Source organism: Saccopteryx leptura, chromosome 8 (genome assembly GCF_036850995.1).
Source record: "Saccopteryx leptura isolate mSacLep1 chromosome 8, mSacLep1_pri_phased_curated, whole genome shotgun sequence".
NCBI lineage: Eukaryota > Metazoa > Chordata > Mammalia > Chiroptera > Emballonuridae > Saccopteryx > Saccopteryx leptura.
The window spans coordinates 97,186,806-97,202,326 of NC_089510.1; the positions used below are offsets into that span (position 1 = coordinate 97,186,806).

The 15,521-nt window shown below is 39.4% G+C and overlaps 1 protein-coding gene across 1 annotated transcript in view; it reads left to right on the plus strand.

Moving 5' to 3' along the window:
* KPNA4 (karyopherin subunit alpha 4) overlaps window positions 1-15,521 on the plus strand; it is an 88,030-nt gene that overhangs the window by 51,376 nt on the left and 21,133 nt on the right. Inside the window, exons 9-11 of the mRNA XM_066347948.1 lie at window positions 3,380-3,549; window positions 3,650-3,694; window positions 7,694-7,825. Coding sequence (XP_066204045.1) covers window positions 3,380-3,549; window positions 3,650-3,694; window positions 7,694-7,825 — 347 coding nt within the window. The remainder of the gene's footprint in view (window positions 1-3,379; window positions 3,550-3,649; window positions 3,695-7,693; window positions 7,826-15,521) is intronic.

Sequence of the window (15,521 nt, forward strand, 5' to 3'; positions counted from 1 at the left end):
GAAAGTATGTTAAAAAAAAAAAAGGAGTGGTGCCAGATTTAAACAAAATTTGTTTTCCATAATAGCAGTTTTGGGAAGAGTCTGAATTAAAATGTTGATATCTCTTGTTGATTTTAGTACATTAAAATATGTTCTCTACTATCGTCATGAAGTCATCATCATACAGGAGGTATCTGTAGCTTGTGGACAGTCTCATTAATAAATGTTGAACATCATGATTACCGTATTTGATAAACTTCAGGTTTATTCTGCTAAATAATTGTAGGAAAAATAAAGACAATTCTATATTTCAAGGATTGTATTTTAACTTGAGCCTACACTTCACTCAAACTCAAAAATTAAAGTATTCTCTAGGGGAGAATGGAAAAAATTGGGAGTTCCTTCATAACTTCCTTAAAGTTTATTTTTTGCCACAGGGTTGTTATTGTTTTTGAATGGAAATAATCAGTATTGCTTTGATATACCTGCTTTTTATTACTCTTTGGGGGGCCGATTTGGAAGGCAAAGGGATTGTTAGTGTCCATGATTATGAATTTGAAGAAGGTAGGATTTCTCTGTAAAGTTTGCTTGGCTAACAATATACAGGGTGGGGCAAAAATAGGCTTGTATAATGAGTACATGAAACAGAGTTTATTCTTGTATTATTTATTATTGAATCGTTTTCTATCAGAACAACTGTATCCTACTTTTGCCGCACTCTGTATTGCTGTTAGAAATGCTCTCATTTGTGAATACAGGGTTCCTCTTGCTTTTAATACCAAATTTTAGATTTACAACTATTAATGTAGCATCTTGGTCTTTGGATATTAGTTCCAGTAACATTATAAAGTTAATTATACACTGTATGGATGCAAAATGGACAAGCTTTTTATTTACAAATATTGTAGTGCAAGGAAAAGTTTTTTTACTTGTGATATGTAATACTTCAACATGGTTTTCATACCAGAAATTACAGTGACATTCTAGATCAGGTGTCGAGAGCCTATGGCTTGCGAGCCAGATGTGGCTCTTTTGATGGCTGCATCTGGCTCGCAGACAAATCTTTAATAAAAAAAATGATAACGTTAAAAATATAAAACATTCTCATGTATTACAATCCCTTCATTTCCTACCGTTCATGTTCATGGTTGCGGGTGGCTAGAGCCAATCACAGCTGTCCTCTGGGACAACACCCAATTTTTATTGGGTAATGCATAACATACACGAGTCGTTGTATGGCTCTCACAGAATTACATTTTAGAATATGTGGCGTTCATGGCTCTCTCAGCAAAAAAGGTTCCCGACCCCTGCTCTAGATCAGGGCTCCCAAACTTTTTACACAGGGGTCCTGTTCATTGTCCCTCAGTCCGTTGGAGGGCCAGACTATAAAAAAAAAAAACTATGAACAAATCCCTATGTACACTGCACATATCTTATTTTAAAGTAATAAAACAAAATAGAAGTAGTACTGTACATGAGAAATGCCGCACTTTGTGTCGACACCACATACTGTGCTCCTCTCACTGACCACCAATGAAAGAGGTGCCCCTTCCTGAAGTGCGGTGGGGGCTGGATAAATGGCCTCAGGGGGCCGCATGTGGCCCGTGGGCCATAGTTTGGGGAGCCCTGCTCTAGATAGATCAAACATTAGCTTTTTTTTTTTTTTTTTTTTTTACAGAGACAGAATCAGAAAGCGGGATAGATAGGAACAGAGAGAAATGAGACGCATCAATCATCAGTTTCTCCTTGCGACACCTTAGTTGTTCATTGATTGCTTTCTTATATGTGCCTTGACTGTGGGCCTTCAGCAGACTGAATAACCCCTTGCTCGAGCCAGCAACCTTGAGTCCAAGCTGGTGAGCTTTGCTCAAACCAGATGAGCTCGTGCTAAAGCTGGCAACCTCAGGGTCTCGAACCTGGGTCCTCCACATCCCAATCCGACACTCTTATCCACTGCACCACCGTCTGGTCAGGCCAAACATTAGCCTTTTATCAGAATCGTATTTATTAAAAAAATAGAATAAAAAACACAGTTTGGCTTGTTAAAACATAGTTCTTGACCTGCACATTTTTTTTAATAGATCTGAGATAGAGCTCAATAGGGTATTGGTTCTCCCCACTCCCACCCCCTTTTTTTTACTTAGTTTTGTACATATATAGAATAACTTATAGTTAGTACTTTTTTGTGTGTGTGTGTGTATTTTTCTGAAGCTGGAAACGGGGAGAGACAGTCAGACAGACTCCCGCATGCACCCGACCGGGATCCACCCGGCACGCCCACCAGGGGGCGAAGCTCTGCCCACCAGGGGGTGATGCTCTGCCCCTCCGGGGCGTCGCTCTGTTGCGACCAGAGCCACTCTAGCGCCTGGGGCAGAGGCCAAGGAGCCATCCCCAGCGCCCGGGCCATCTTTGCTCCAGTGGAGCCTTGGCTGCAGGAGGGGAAGAGAGACAGAGAGGAAGGAGAAGGGGAGGGGTGGGGAAGCAGATGGACGCTTCTCCTGTGTGCCCTGGCCAGGAATCGAACCCGGGACTTCTGCACACCAGGCCAACGCTCTACCACTGAGCCAAACGGCCAGGGCCTATAGTTAGTACTCTTAATGCTCTAATATTGTATCATCGATATAAATTTCACAAAAATTTTCTCTCATAGTATTTTGATGCATCTTTTTGTTACATGAAAGTTTGTTAAACTGAAATTGCTATTGAAAGAGAAGATTAAAGCAACAATTCTCTGTTTGCAGAGTGTTTTAAAGAACTTAGTTTTTTATTGTTTAGATGGCTTAAAAACATTTTATAAGTGGAATAGGCTATAACCCTGAATATGTGAATAATGTTCAAAAAGACCCTTAATTAGTACCTTACGTTGCTTCTTTTGGCTCCAGCCTAAAATGTGAATTTGGTTATCATCTAAAACTTTTATATAGCCTGACCAGGCGGTGGCGCAGTGGATAGAGCGTTGAACTGGGATGCGGAAGGCCCAGGTTCAAGACCCCGAGGTCGCCAGCTTTCGCGCGGGCTCATCTGGTTTGAGCAAAGCTCACCAGCTTGGACCCAAGGTCACTGGTTCGAGGAACGGGTTCCTCGGTCTGCTGAAGGCCCGCAGTCAAGGCACATATGAGAAAGCAATCAATTAACTACTAAGGTGTCACAACGAAAAACTGATGATTGATGCTTCTCATCTCTCTGCGTTCCTGTTTGTCCCTATCTATCCCTCTCTGTCTCTAAATAAATAAATAAATAAAATCTTTAAAAAAACAACTAAGTTTTAAAACTTTTATATAAAACTAAATTGAATAACTGGTTAAAATACAGAAAGCAGCATGTTGAACCCAGTGCTTTGTTTTTTTAATTGCTTATTGTCAACATACTTTATTGAATGAATATATTTTTCTTCCTATAGGTGATGGGCCACAGTGTAGAGATTATGTCATAAGTCTTGGAGTTGTGAAACCTTTACTTTCCTTCATAAGTCCATCTATTCCTATAACATTCTTAAGAAATGTTACTTGGGTTATGGTCAACTTATGTCGGCATAAAGACCCACCACCCCCAATGGAAACCATTCAGGAGGTAAACAAGTGGGATTTTTTGTATGTGTTTTTTTATTTTTAAACTAAAGTAGATATCATTATGTGTACGTTTTTATCTATGTGTATATTTCTCTCTTTAGATTCTTCCAGCTCTTTGTGTTTTAATTCATCACACAGATGTAAACGTGAGTAAACGCTTCATATGTTTTTATGTGTGTTTAGGGCTCCCTGTGACATAGGGGAGAAAATGTTATATTGGACATTATGTTAGCATACTCTAAACAGACACATAATTTGGCATTTTTATATTTACTCTGTGTTTACTTACATCACTAAATGTAATTTGAGTAAAGAAATCAAGCCGAGGCCCTGGCCAGATAGCTTGGTTGGTTAGCACATGGTCCTGATACACCAAGGTTGTAGGCTCGATTCCTGGTCAAGCACATACAAGAATCAACCAATGAATGTTCTCTCTTTCTCTCCCTCTCTTTCTCTCTTTAAAATCAATAAATAAAAATTTTAAAAGAAATTTTTTAAAGAAGAAATCAAGCCTGTTTAAACAATAAAGTATGTACACACACACACACACAGACATATATATTTGTGTTGTAAAACTTAAATTGGAAGTTCTTTGATCATGAGCTTTTTATGGAAGCTCATTTTGATAGCCTGGCCAATTAGAGAACACAAACACCAGGTATTTTTGTTTTTTGAAAGATAAAAAAGAGAAATATTTGTGCCATTATGCTTAACTTTACATTAATATACATACACCAAACCATGGACATTATTTGCTCTTTAATTTTATTTTTACCTTACTTGCCATTTATAGTGACCTTGGTAGTCACTTCACTTAGTATAGAGATAACTCTTGAAATCCAGACAATAAGGGGAAAAAATCGGTGCAGACTAAAGTTTAAACATAACAAATATATTTTACTTACCTTCATTCTTACTAACACAGATGGCAAAGGAAAAAGCAACTCAGGAAGCGCGAAGGAGGGTGGAAGACTGTCCTGACTGCTTATAAAGCCAGTACAGCTATAACTGTTAGAAAAAGCTAGGAATATGTGTAATTGGTAAAGGAAATCACATGAATGAAATTCATAGTAATAATCAAGAACTTGTAGTTCTTTAAAAACGCAGTATGGTATGATGACCAGTGTTTGATAAGCTGCTCCATTCCTTTAAAATTTCTAGAATAATACCATTTTACTAGGATCTCTCTAAAGCGTATGGAACAAATTAAAGTTAAAATTATACTGTATCAGGAGTGACATAATATACAGAGTTCATTAGACAAATATGATCTTTTTCTAAAAATATTTTTTAAGCTCCAGATTATTTAGGATCTTAGAAGAACATGTAGCAAATTTTGGTTTTGGCTCCTTATAGCCAATGTCTTGGATAAAATTATAAATGTTAATATTTTACTTTTCCAAGGATTTTAATAAAGATCCATTAATCTCACAGTTTAACCTTTATTAGAAAACCAGACATTTGGTTGACCTTATTTCGAGATTTAGTATGTTCTTTCTACCTGTTTACACCAATCGTGTTAAGATTGTAATTTTTTTCTGCTTTTGATATATCTTTAATTTCTCAAGCCAGTTGATACTGTTCTTTATTTGTAGCATGTTTACTAAGTAGTATTTACTAAAAATAGTCTTCTCAGATAAACACTTAGCAGCAAGTTCTTAAATCAGACCATCAAAGAAGTGAAAACTAGGCCCTGGCTAATTGGCTCAGTGGTAGTGGTCGGACTGGCGTTTGGATGTCTTGGGTTTGATTCCCCATCAGAGCACACAGGAGAAGAGACCATCTGCTTCTCCACCTCTCTCCTTCCCCTTCCCCCCCCCCCCTCTCTGTTCTTTCCCTCCCACAGCCATGGCTCGGTTAGAGCAGATTGCCCCCGGGTGCTGAGGATGGCTCCATGGCCTTGCCTCAGATGCTAAAATAGCTCTGTTGCCAAAAAGTGCCCCCAGGTGGGCAGAGCATCATCCAGTAGGGGGCTTCCCAGGTAGATCCCAGTCAAGGCACATGAGGGAATTTGTCTCTGCCTCCCTGCCTCTCACTTTGTAAAAGAAGAAGTAAAAAAATAAAAACAAAACTGCTTTCACAAACCACAAGTGACATTGAAGTTGTATGTAGTTTGTAAACGTATTATGGAATATTAAATTTATTTTAAAAAGTGTATATGGGATTGTGTCTGATTTAAATTGTGATTTTGATATGAGCATATTAATGACTTCATTTTTGGTCCTTTAAAAAAATACCTATCTGGGCCTGACCTGTGGTGGCGCAGTGGATAAAGCGTCGACCTGGAAATGCTGAAGTCACCGGTTCAAAACCCTGGGCTTGCCTGGTCAGGCACATATGGGAGTTGATGCTTCCAGCTCCTCCCCCCTCTCTCTCTCCTCTCTAAAATGAATAAATAAAGAAAAAAAAAATACCTATCTGTGTTTAAGGTCTACCGGGAAGTTCTGTCCATTTTTGGAATAAAACAAAATACAAATTTTTCTTACCATCAGTAAACTTTATTAAGTAATATAATTGCCATTATTATTAGTGATTGCTTGCCAGTGTGAGGGCAATTTGTATATCCCATTTTTGAAAAATGTTTTATCTTTTGATGCGAAAAATTGAACCAGTGCTTGTTTGGTATCTTCTTCATTTTTGAATTTTTTGCCCTTCAAAAAATTTTGTAAGGACAAAAACAAGTGATAGTTAGAGGGTGCTAAGTCTGGGGAATATGGTGGATGCGACAGACATGCTTCTGTAGCATTTCTTCCTTGTTGAAATTCGTAAAAAGTACAGTGCCATAAATGAACTTGATCAGTAGCCATGGGTACACTATGGCTTCACACATAAGACTAACATGAATCAACTTTGTTTTAGTTAATTTGCTACGTCGGTATGTATACGTTAAGTGATAAAATAGAGAGGCACACATGCGCCAAATAAACGTGCTTACGTGTCGAAACTTGTGATAGAAACGGACAGAACTTTCCGGTAGACCTGCACAGGTAACTTGAAATTTTTGCTCGTAATCAATAGATTTTGGCATATGTTTTGGTTCTCCAGGAAAAAAATAGTTATCGTTTTTAAGAAATTTTGTTACTTCACATATTTTGTTAACTACATTGTGTGTGTGTTTTCTCATTTGGTGTCTTCTTTTAACATTAAAAATATCCATAGAGCTTTCTTAAATTTCTGAAAGGAGAAATGGCAAAGTGATGTTTCCTTTTCTCCTAGGAGCTTCTTGAATGTTTTAAGCATAACATTGGTTTAGAGTTTTAAGTTTCAAACTTCTCTGGCTTGTCTTTTGACACAGAGTCCATATTTCAGAAAGGCTGTGAAAGTACAGTTCCAGGCAGTTTTTATTCCTGTGTCTTAGTTCAATAATTGTATTATTTATGTAGTAGTTGAACAGTTGTTTGTCATACTTCCTTCTTGCCATAACTTCTGATCTGGTCTTAAATACAAAGAAAGATGAAATAATGTACAGGTGTAATTAAAAATACAATTTAAAATTACAGGTAATTATTTAATGTAAGTTAGAGGGGCTATCTTTTGTATGTTTTTTTAATGCCTTGATCTGCAGCTGTGAGAGACTTCCACTATTTGAGAAGTTGCCTCCGTTTTTATAAGGCAAAGCAAACAGGTTGGAAAAGATGAAATTGCTAATCCTAATACTGGAGCATTAGCTTCAGACATACCTACCCATATGGTAGTAATGCTACTAGACCACACCTTGAATGTATCCATCTAGCCCAGATGTTTGGAACCACTCCTATTCTGGATACATATACTCTTTTCAACTTTGTACATTTACTAGAATGTCCTTGGACCTATATCCCTCAGTCTAAATATTTGGGAAAGACAGTGTCTTCTTCCTTCTACTTCATGTGCTATGTAGCATGTTTGTATCTTAATGAATTAAGATCAATTACTAATCTGTTACAGGGTCATAATTACTCAAAACATTCTTAATATGGCTTAAAGCTGTATATACTTGATACAAACATTCATAGGTGATGATATTTAGTATTAAAAAGATTAAGATTCCAGTGAATTGAGGTGAGAGAAAAAGACAGAACAATTATAGATTAATTTGTATAGTTAAGTATTATTAAAATGAGAAGATATTTAAAAGCTATTTGAATTTTCATTTTATTCATTAGATATTGGTAGATACGGTCTGGGCCCTCTCTTACCTTACTGATGCTGGCAATGAACAGATACAGATGGTAATAGACTCTGGAATAGTCCCTCATTTGGTTCCTCTGCTCAGCCACCAGGAAGTTAAAGTTCAGGTGAGTTTGTTGTTGATAAAAATTTTCTTACTAATTGCTTTAAGTATGACTTTAAAAAATAGATGGCCTGACCAGGTGGTGGCGCAGTGGATAGAGCATTGGACTGGGATGCTGAGGACCCAGGTGTGAGACCTCAAGGTCGCCAGCTTGAGCGTGGGTTCATCTGGCTTGAGCAAAATGCTCACCAGCTTGGACCCAAGGTTGCTGGCTTGAGCAAGGGGTTACTTGGTTTGCTGAAGGCCCACAGTCAAAGCACACATGAGAAAGCAATCAATGAACAACTAAGGTGTCGCAACGAAAAACTGATGATTGATGCTTCTCATCTTTCTCTGTTTCTGTCTGTCCCTATCTATCCCTTTCTCTGACTCTCTGTCCCTGTAAAAAAAAAAAAAAAAAAAGACAATGAAATAGAATCAGGAATCCAAAAACAAGCCCATACATTTACAGTCAATTGATTTTCAACAAAGGGTACCAAGAAAATTTAATGAGCAAAAAAAAGGTCAGTTTAACAAATGATGCTGAGACTGCTGGAAATCCACACGTAAAAAAAGGAAGTTGAGTCTGACCAGGCAATGGTGCAGTGGATAGTGTGTTATTGGGATGCAGAAGATCAAGTTTCAAAACTTCGAGGTCGCTGGTTTGAGCGTGGGATCATGTCTGTGGTCACTGACTTGAAACCCAAGGTTGCTGGCTTGAGCTAGGGGTCACTCAATCTGCTGTAGCTCCCCAATCAAGGCATATATGAGAAAGCAATCAATGAATAACTAAGGTGCTGCAACAAAGAATTGATGCTTCTCATCTCACTCTCTTCCTGTCTGTCCCTGTCAATCTCTCTGTCTTTGTCAAAAAAAAAAAAAAAAAAAAAGCTGAACCCCTATTTCACACCATATTAGAAAACAAAGAGCCTGACCAGTGGTGGCACAGAGGATTGAGGGTCAGCTCAGGACACTGAAACCACAAAGTCACTAGCTTGAGCAGGAATTCACTGGCTCAGCTTGAGGCCCCCCCCCCCAATCAAGGCACATATGAGAAGGTGATGCAACTACAAGTTGATGCTTCTTATGTCTCTTTACCCTTCTCTTTCTCTTTTTGCCTTTCTCAAAAAGAAAAAAATAACTTAAATGGATCAAATGCCTAAATATAAGATCTGGGAGTATAGGTTTCTTAGAAGAAAAACATAGCTGTAAATCTTTTTGACCTTGGATTAGGCAACCAAGGAGAAAATTAGATAATTGGACTTTACCAAAATTTAAGACTTGTGCTTCTAAGGACACCATAAAGAAAGTGAAAAGAGACCCTGGCCGGTTGGCTCAGCGGTAGAGCGTCTGCCTGGCGTGCAGGATTCCCGGGTTCGATTTCCGGCCAGGGCACACAGGAGAAGCGCCCATCTGCTTCTCCACCCCTCCCCCTCTCCTTCCTCTCTGTCTCTTTATTCCCCTCCCGCAGCCAAGGCTCCATTGGAGCAAAGATGGCCCGGGTGCTGGGGATGGCTCTGTGGCCTCTGCCTCAGGCGCTAGAATGGCTCTGGATGCAACAGAGCGACGCCCCAGAGGGGCAGAACATCGCCCCCTGGTGGGTATGCCGGGTGGATCCTGGTCGGGCGCATGCGGGAGTCTGTCTGACTGCCTCCCCGTTTCCAGCTTCGGAAAAATGGAAAAAAAAAAAAAAAAAGAAAGTGAAAAGAGGCCCTGGCTAGTAGCTCAATTGTTTCAAGTGTGGTCCCAATACATGAAGGTTGCAGGTTCAATTCCCAGTCAGGGAACATACAAAAATCAACCAGTGAAGGCATAAATAAATGGTAACAACAAAATGATGATTTGCTCTCTCTCTCTCTCAAACTAGTAAATAAAAAAATTTTGAAAGGAAAGAGAAGGCATCCTACAGAATAGAATTTTGCAAATCATATCTGAAAAGGGACTTGTATCAAAAATAAATAACTTCAGAGATTCCAAGATGGCAGCAGAGTAGGCAGATGCACAGACTGCCACCTCCCATGACCAAACTGGATTACAAATTAAGAACATTCATTGTGAAAAACCAACTTTGGACTAAAAGAACAAGACTTGAAAACCAAGGAGCACAGAATAATCCACACTGATCTTGTAAGGAATGCGGGGGCATGATAGGGGCTCCCCCATTCCCAGGAGCAAGGAGAGGCTTGAGGCTGAGGGTACAAAAGGGCTCCCATTGCAAGGAGAGAAACCCTGAGAGGCAGGGGTCCTCATACCTAGGACTGGAGCTTTAGCCTAGAAACCCAGGGACTGGGGGAGACAGCCTGAAAGCATTGAGTAGGGATAAGAGCGAGAGTTCTGTTTGTGGTAAGCAGCTGCCAAAAGAAAGTGAAACCTTAAAGGGCCAGCGCAGAAAATATCGCTCACAGCCCTTTGCTTGGGGCTCTGGAGACGTGGAGGGCAGAGAGGACTGGTCTTGCATGAGGAGAGTGGAAAGATCAAGACATGGAGACACAAATGGTGACAGGGAGAAGAGAGCATGAGTTGACCAAAATCATTCTCCAGTGCCGAGGCGGCCATAGCTGGGGGAGGGGTTGCTCCCTCCAGCCAGCACAAGACAAGTGTGGAACCAGTTGACCCACCTCCATAAAGCCCTCCAGCTGCAATCAGCGCAAAAGGTCTTTCAGAAAGGAGGAAGTAAAAGGGAGGGGCAGTGACTCAGGTTTCCAGGGAGACCCGAGCTACACCTCCTCCTTCATACTGAGAACACACCCTGCCCCCGCAGTGGCACTGGGAAGAACACACTTTCAGAATCTCAGGTCACACCCACTGCATTCCTAGACACAGTTTAAACAACCACCAAAAAAAATACGTGGACTTCCCCCCTCCTAAAGACAGAAGCCCTCTGCTAGGATCAGCAAACATAGAAGCTCCTTTCTGGGATCAGCAAACACAGACACTTCCTGCTGGACTCAGCAAAAAAAAAAAACAGCAGAGAAATTAAGACTTTTAAGTGGCTCTACTAGTTAAGGAGAATTAAAATCCAAGCAACTGAGGAATAAAGTCCTGGAGGAGAAGCCACATTCCATAAACCAACCTCAGACCCACAACTCTAACAAGCTTGTAAACCACACACAAAGAATGGGAAGACAGGAACATAAACCATATGAATCAATAATAAAAATGAACAGAAAAAGAACTGAAAGAGATGGAAGTACAGTGGTACCTTGAGATATGAACAGACCAACATACGAATTTTTTCAGATACGAGCTGCGACTCAGTCCGTATTTTTGTTCGAGATCCGAGTAAAATTCTAAGATAAAAGTCGTGATTTGGGAAGCTGCCACTAGTTGACTTGTTGACGCACGGTTCCAGTATAGGCAGTTTGATATATGAGTTGACTGAATGACGAGCTCAGTTATAGAACGAATTAAATCTATATCTCAAGATACCACTATAGCCTGACCTGTGGTGGCACAGTAGATAAAGCGTCGACCTGGAAATGCTGAGGTTGCCGGTTCGAAACCCTGGGCTTGCCTGGTCAAGGCACATATGGGAGTTGATGCTTCCAGCTCCTCCCCCCTGTCTCTCTCTCTCTCTGACTCCCTCTCTCTCCTCTCTAAAATGAATAAATAATAAAAAAAAAAAAAAAAATTAAAAGATACCACTATAATCAAATTACCAGATGCAGAGTTTAAAATAATGATTGTTTTGATGCTTAAGGATCTCAAAGCTACAATGGATGGACTTAATGAGCACCTAAATAAAGAAATTGCAAGCGTCAGAAAGGACACTGAAATCATAAAAAAGAATCAGAAATGGCAATTATCAGAAATGAAGACTACACTAGAAGGAATCAACAACAGGCTGGAAGAAGCAGAAGACTGTGACAATATGAAGAGAAGTAACATCTTCATCATAGGCGTTCCTGAAGGAGAAGAGAAAGAACCTGGGATAGAGAACCTGTTTGAAGAAATCATAGCTGAAACTTTCCTAAATTGATTAAAGAAAAAGTCACTCAAGTTCTAGAAGCATAAAGAATTCCAATAAAAAGAAACACAATGAGGCCTACATCAAGACACATCATAATTAAAATACCAAAGTTAAGAGGTAAAAAAAAAAATACTGAAAACAACAAGGGAAAAGAAGTCAATTACCTGTAGAGGAGCCCCCATAAGGATGACATCCATTTTTCAACAGAAACACTTGAGGCCAGAAGGGAATGGCAAGAAATATTTAAAGTAATGCAAAAGAAGAGCTTATGACCAAGTCTTTTTTATCCAACAGGATTATCGTTTAAAATGGAAGGAGAAATAAAAATCTTCCAAGACAAAAAAACAAATAAAACCCAAGGAATTCATTACAACCAAACCAGAACTGCAGGAAATGTTAAGGGGTTTGCTGTATGTAGAAAGAGCAGAGGTTAAAGACCTGTACTTAGAAAATTATAAGACGTTGATAAAAGAAATCAAGGAAGATAGAAACAAGTGGAAGAATATACCATGGATAGGAAGAATAAACATCATTAAAATGTCTGTACTTACCAAAGCAATCTGTAAATTCAATGCAGTTCCTATTAAAACACAAATGTCACACTTCAAAGATACGGAACGCATATTTCAAAAATTTATATGGAACCAAAAAAAAACATAAATAGCCTCAGCAATCTTGAAAAATAAATAAAGCGGGGGTATCACACTTGCTGATATCAGGTTATACAACAAGGCCATTGTACTCAAAACAGCTTGGTTCTGGCATAAGAGCAGGTGTACAGATCAATGGAACAGAATAGAGAACCCAGAAATAAACTCACCTTTATGGTCAACTGATATTCGACAAAGGAGTAAAGAGCATACAATGGACTAAAGACAGTCTCTTTAACAAATGGTGCTGGGAAAATTGTAAAAAAATGAAACTAGACCACCAACTTACACCATTTACAAAAATAAACTCAAAATGAATAAAAGACTTGAATGTAAGTTGTGAAACAATGATCATCTTGGAAGAAAACATAGGCAGTAAGCTCTCCGACATCTCTCGCAACAATATATTTGCCGATTTTACTCCTCAGGTAAGTGAAATAAAGGACAGGATAAACAAGTGGGACCATATCAAACTAAAAAGCTTTTGCACAGCAAAAGACAACATGAACAAAATGAAAAGACAACTCACACAATGGGAGAACATATTCACCAACACGTCCAATAACCAAAATCTACAAAGAACTTGTAAAACTCAACACTAGGAAAGTAATCCAATCAAAAATGGGCAAAAGAAATGAATAGACACGTCTCTAAAGAGGACATACAGGTGGCCAATGGACATTTGAAAAAATGTTCAACATCACTAATTATTATAGAAATGCAAATTAAAACCACAATTAACAAAACAGCACATAAGAAGTGCTGCCGAGGGTCCGGAGAAAAGGTACCCCTCCTGCACTGCTGGTGGGAATGCAAACTGGAGCCGCCACTGGAAAACAGTATGGAGATTCCTCAAAAAATTTAAAAAATAGAACTGCCTTTTGACCCAGCTGTCTTACTTCAGGAATATATCCTAAGAATAACAGATCACCAAATTGAAAGAAGAAATACACCCCTGTGTTTATGGCAGCACTCTTTACAATAGCCAAGATCTGGAAACAACCCAAATGTCCATCAGTGGATGAGTGGATTAAAAAGCCATGGTACAGCCTGACCTGTGGTGGTGCAGTGGATAAAGCGTCGACTTGGAAATGCTGAGGTCGCCAGTTTGAAACCCTGGGCTTGCCTGGTCAAGGCACATATGGGAGTTGATGCTTCCAGCTCCTCCCCCCCTTCTCTCTGTCTCTCCTCTCTCTCTCTCTCTCTCTCTGTCTCTCTCTGTCTCTCCCTCTCCTCTCTAAAATGAATAAATAAAAAATTTTTTTAAAAAAAGCCATGGTACATATACACGATGGAATACTACATGGCTATGAAAAAGACTAAATCTTACCCTTTTGCACGAACATGGATGAACCTGGAGTCTATTATGCTAAGCGAAATAAGCTAGATAAAGAAAGAAAAATATCATATGACTTCACTCAGATGTGGAATCCAATGAACAATGAGAACTGATGAACAGAAGAGAGGCAGAGAAAGGGTCAGAGTCCAGAGGGAAAGAGGAAGAGAGCAGGGGATCAAGTAAGTGAAAGACATTGGTCAAAGTATATAAACATGATACAGAGCTAGAGGGTGGGATAGTAAATTATGGATGAAAGGAGGGAGTGTGATAGGGGGAAGGGCCAAGGGGGGTATCAAGGAGAACAAGGGGAGGGAGTGAGATATATTCAGGGGTACACTTGTAACTATGTAAACACAACAAAATTTTTTAAAAAAATAAACAACTTCAACTCAACACTAAAAAGACAACCGAACTTAAAAACAGACAAAGATTTAAGTACACTCTTCCCAAGAAGACATAGAAATAAATGGTCAATAAGCACATGAGAAGATATTTAACATTATTAGTCATTAAAGAAATACAAATTAAATCCACAAGGAAATACCACTTCATATCCACCAGGATGACTATAATAAAAAAGACAGTAAGAGGTGTTGGCAAGGATGTAAAGAAAGTGGAATCCTTATACACTTCTGGTGGGATTGTAAAATGGCACAGCCTCTTTGGAATATAATTTAACAGAACTTCAAGTTAGATTTTATATGACCCAATGATTTCATTCTCAGGTATATGCTCAATAAGTGAACACATTATCTTCACATAAAAATTTGACAACAGGCCCTGGCCGGTTGGTTCAGTGGTAGAGCGTCAGCCTGGCATGCAGAAGTCCTGGGTTCGATTCCCGGCCAGGGCACACAGGAGAAGCGTCCATCTGCTTCTCCACCCCTCCCCCTCTCCTTCCTCTCTGTCTCTCTTCCCCTCCCGCAGCGAGGCTCCATTGGAGCAAAGATGGCCCGGGCGCTGGGGATGGCTCCTTGGCCTCTGCCCCAGGCGCTAGAGTGGCTCTGGTTGCGACAGAGCGACACCCCGGAGGGGCAGAGCATCGCCCCCTGGTGGGCGGAGCGTTGCCCCCTGGTGGGCATGCCCTGTGGATCCCAGTCGGGCACATACGGGAGTCTGTCTGTCTGTCTCTTCCCATTTCTAGCTTCAGAAAAATGCAAAAAGAAAAGAAAAAATTTTTTTGACAACAAATGTTCATAGTAGTACATTTTCTAATTGTTAAAACAAAAGAATGTGAGTAGTGAACAAAAGATTTCATCTCAAAGTGGAGAAGTATATGGCTAGTTTGGGGAGTTGAAAGGACCTAGGTTTTGAAGGACCTAAGCCTTACCACTTCATTGTCTGACTTTGAGCCAAACATCTGACCTATTTGAATCTCACATTTGTGGTATATATTAAATAGAAAAGACTCGGTAAGCTAAAAAGCACTGTATATATGTTTACCCATGTTTAGTCTTTGTGAAAACATAGTCTGAACCTTGTTCATCTATCTCATTCTTGACATTTAACATACTTTAGGCATTTATGAATAGTTGTTGAATTAAACCAAATTCATTTTGTCCTGAAAAAAGAAAAGAACACTCCCACAGTTATTTCTTCCTCCAAAATCAAATATCTAGCTAAAAATGTTAAAATTATTTTGCATATATTTATAAAGTAAAACTTGAAAGTTAAATCCTTCGGTATATGTTAGTTAAAACATTTAGAAATGTGAGTGTAATAGAGAACCAAATGACCTCTTTCTAAAAGGTTAAAGCGCTCA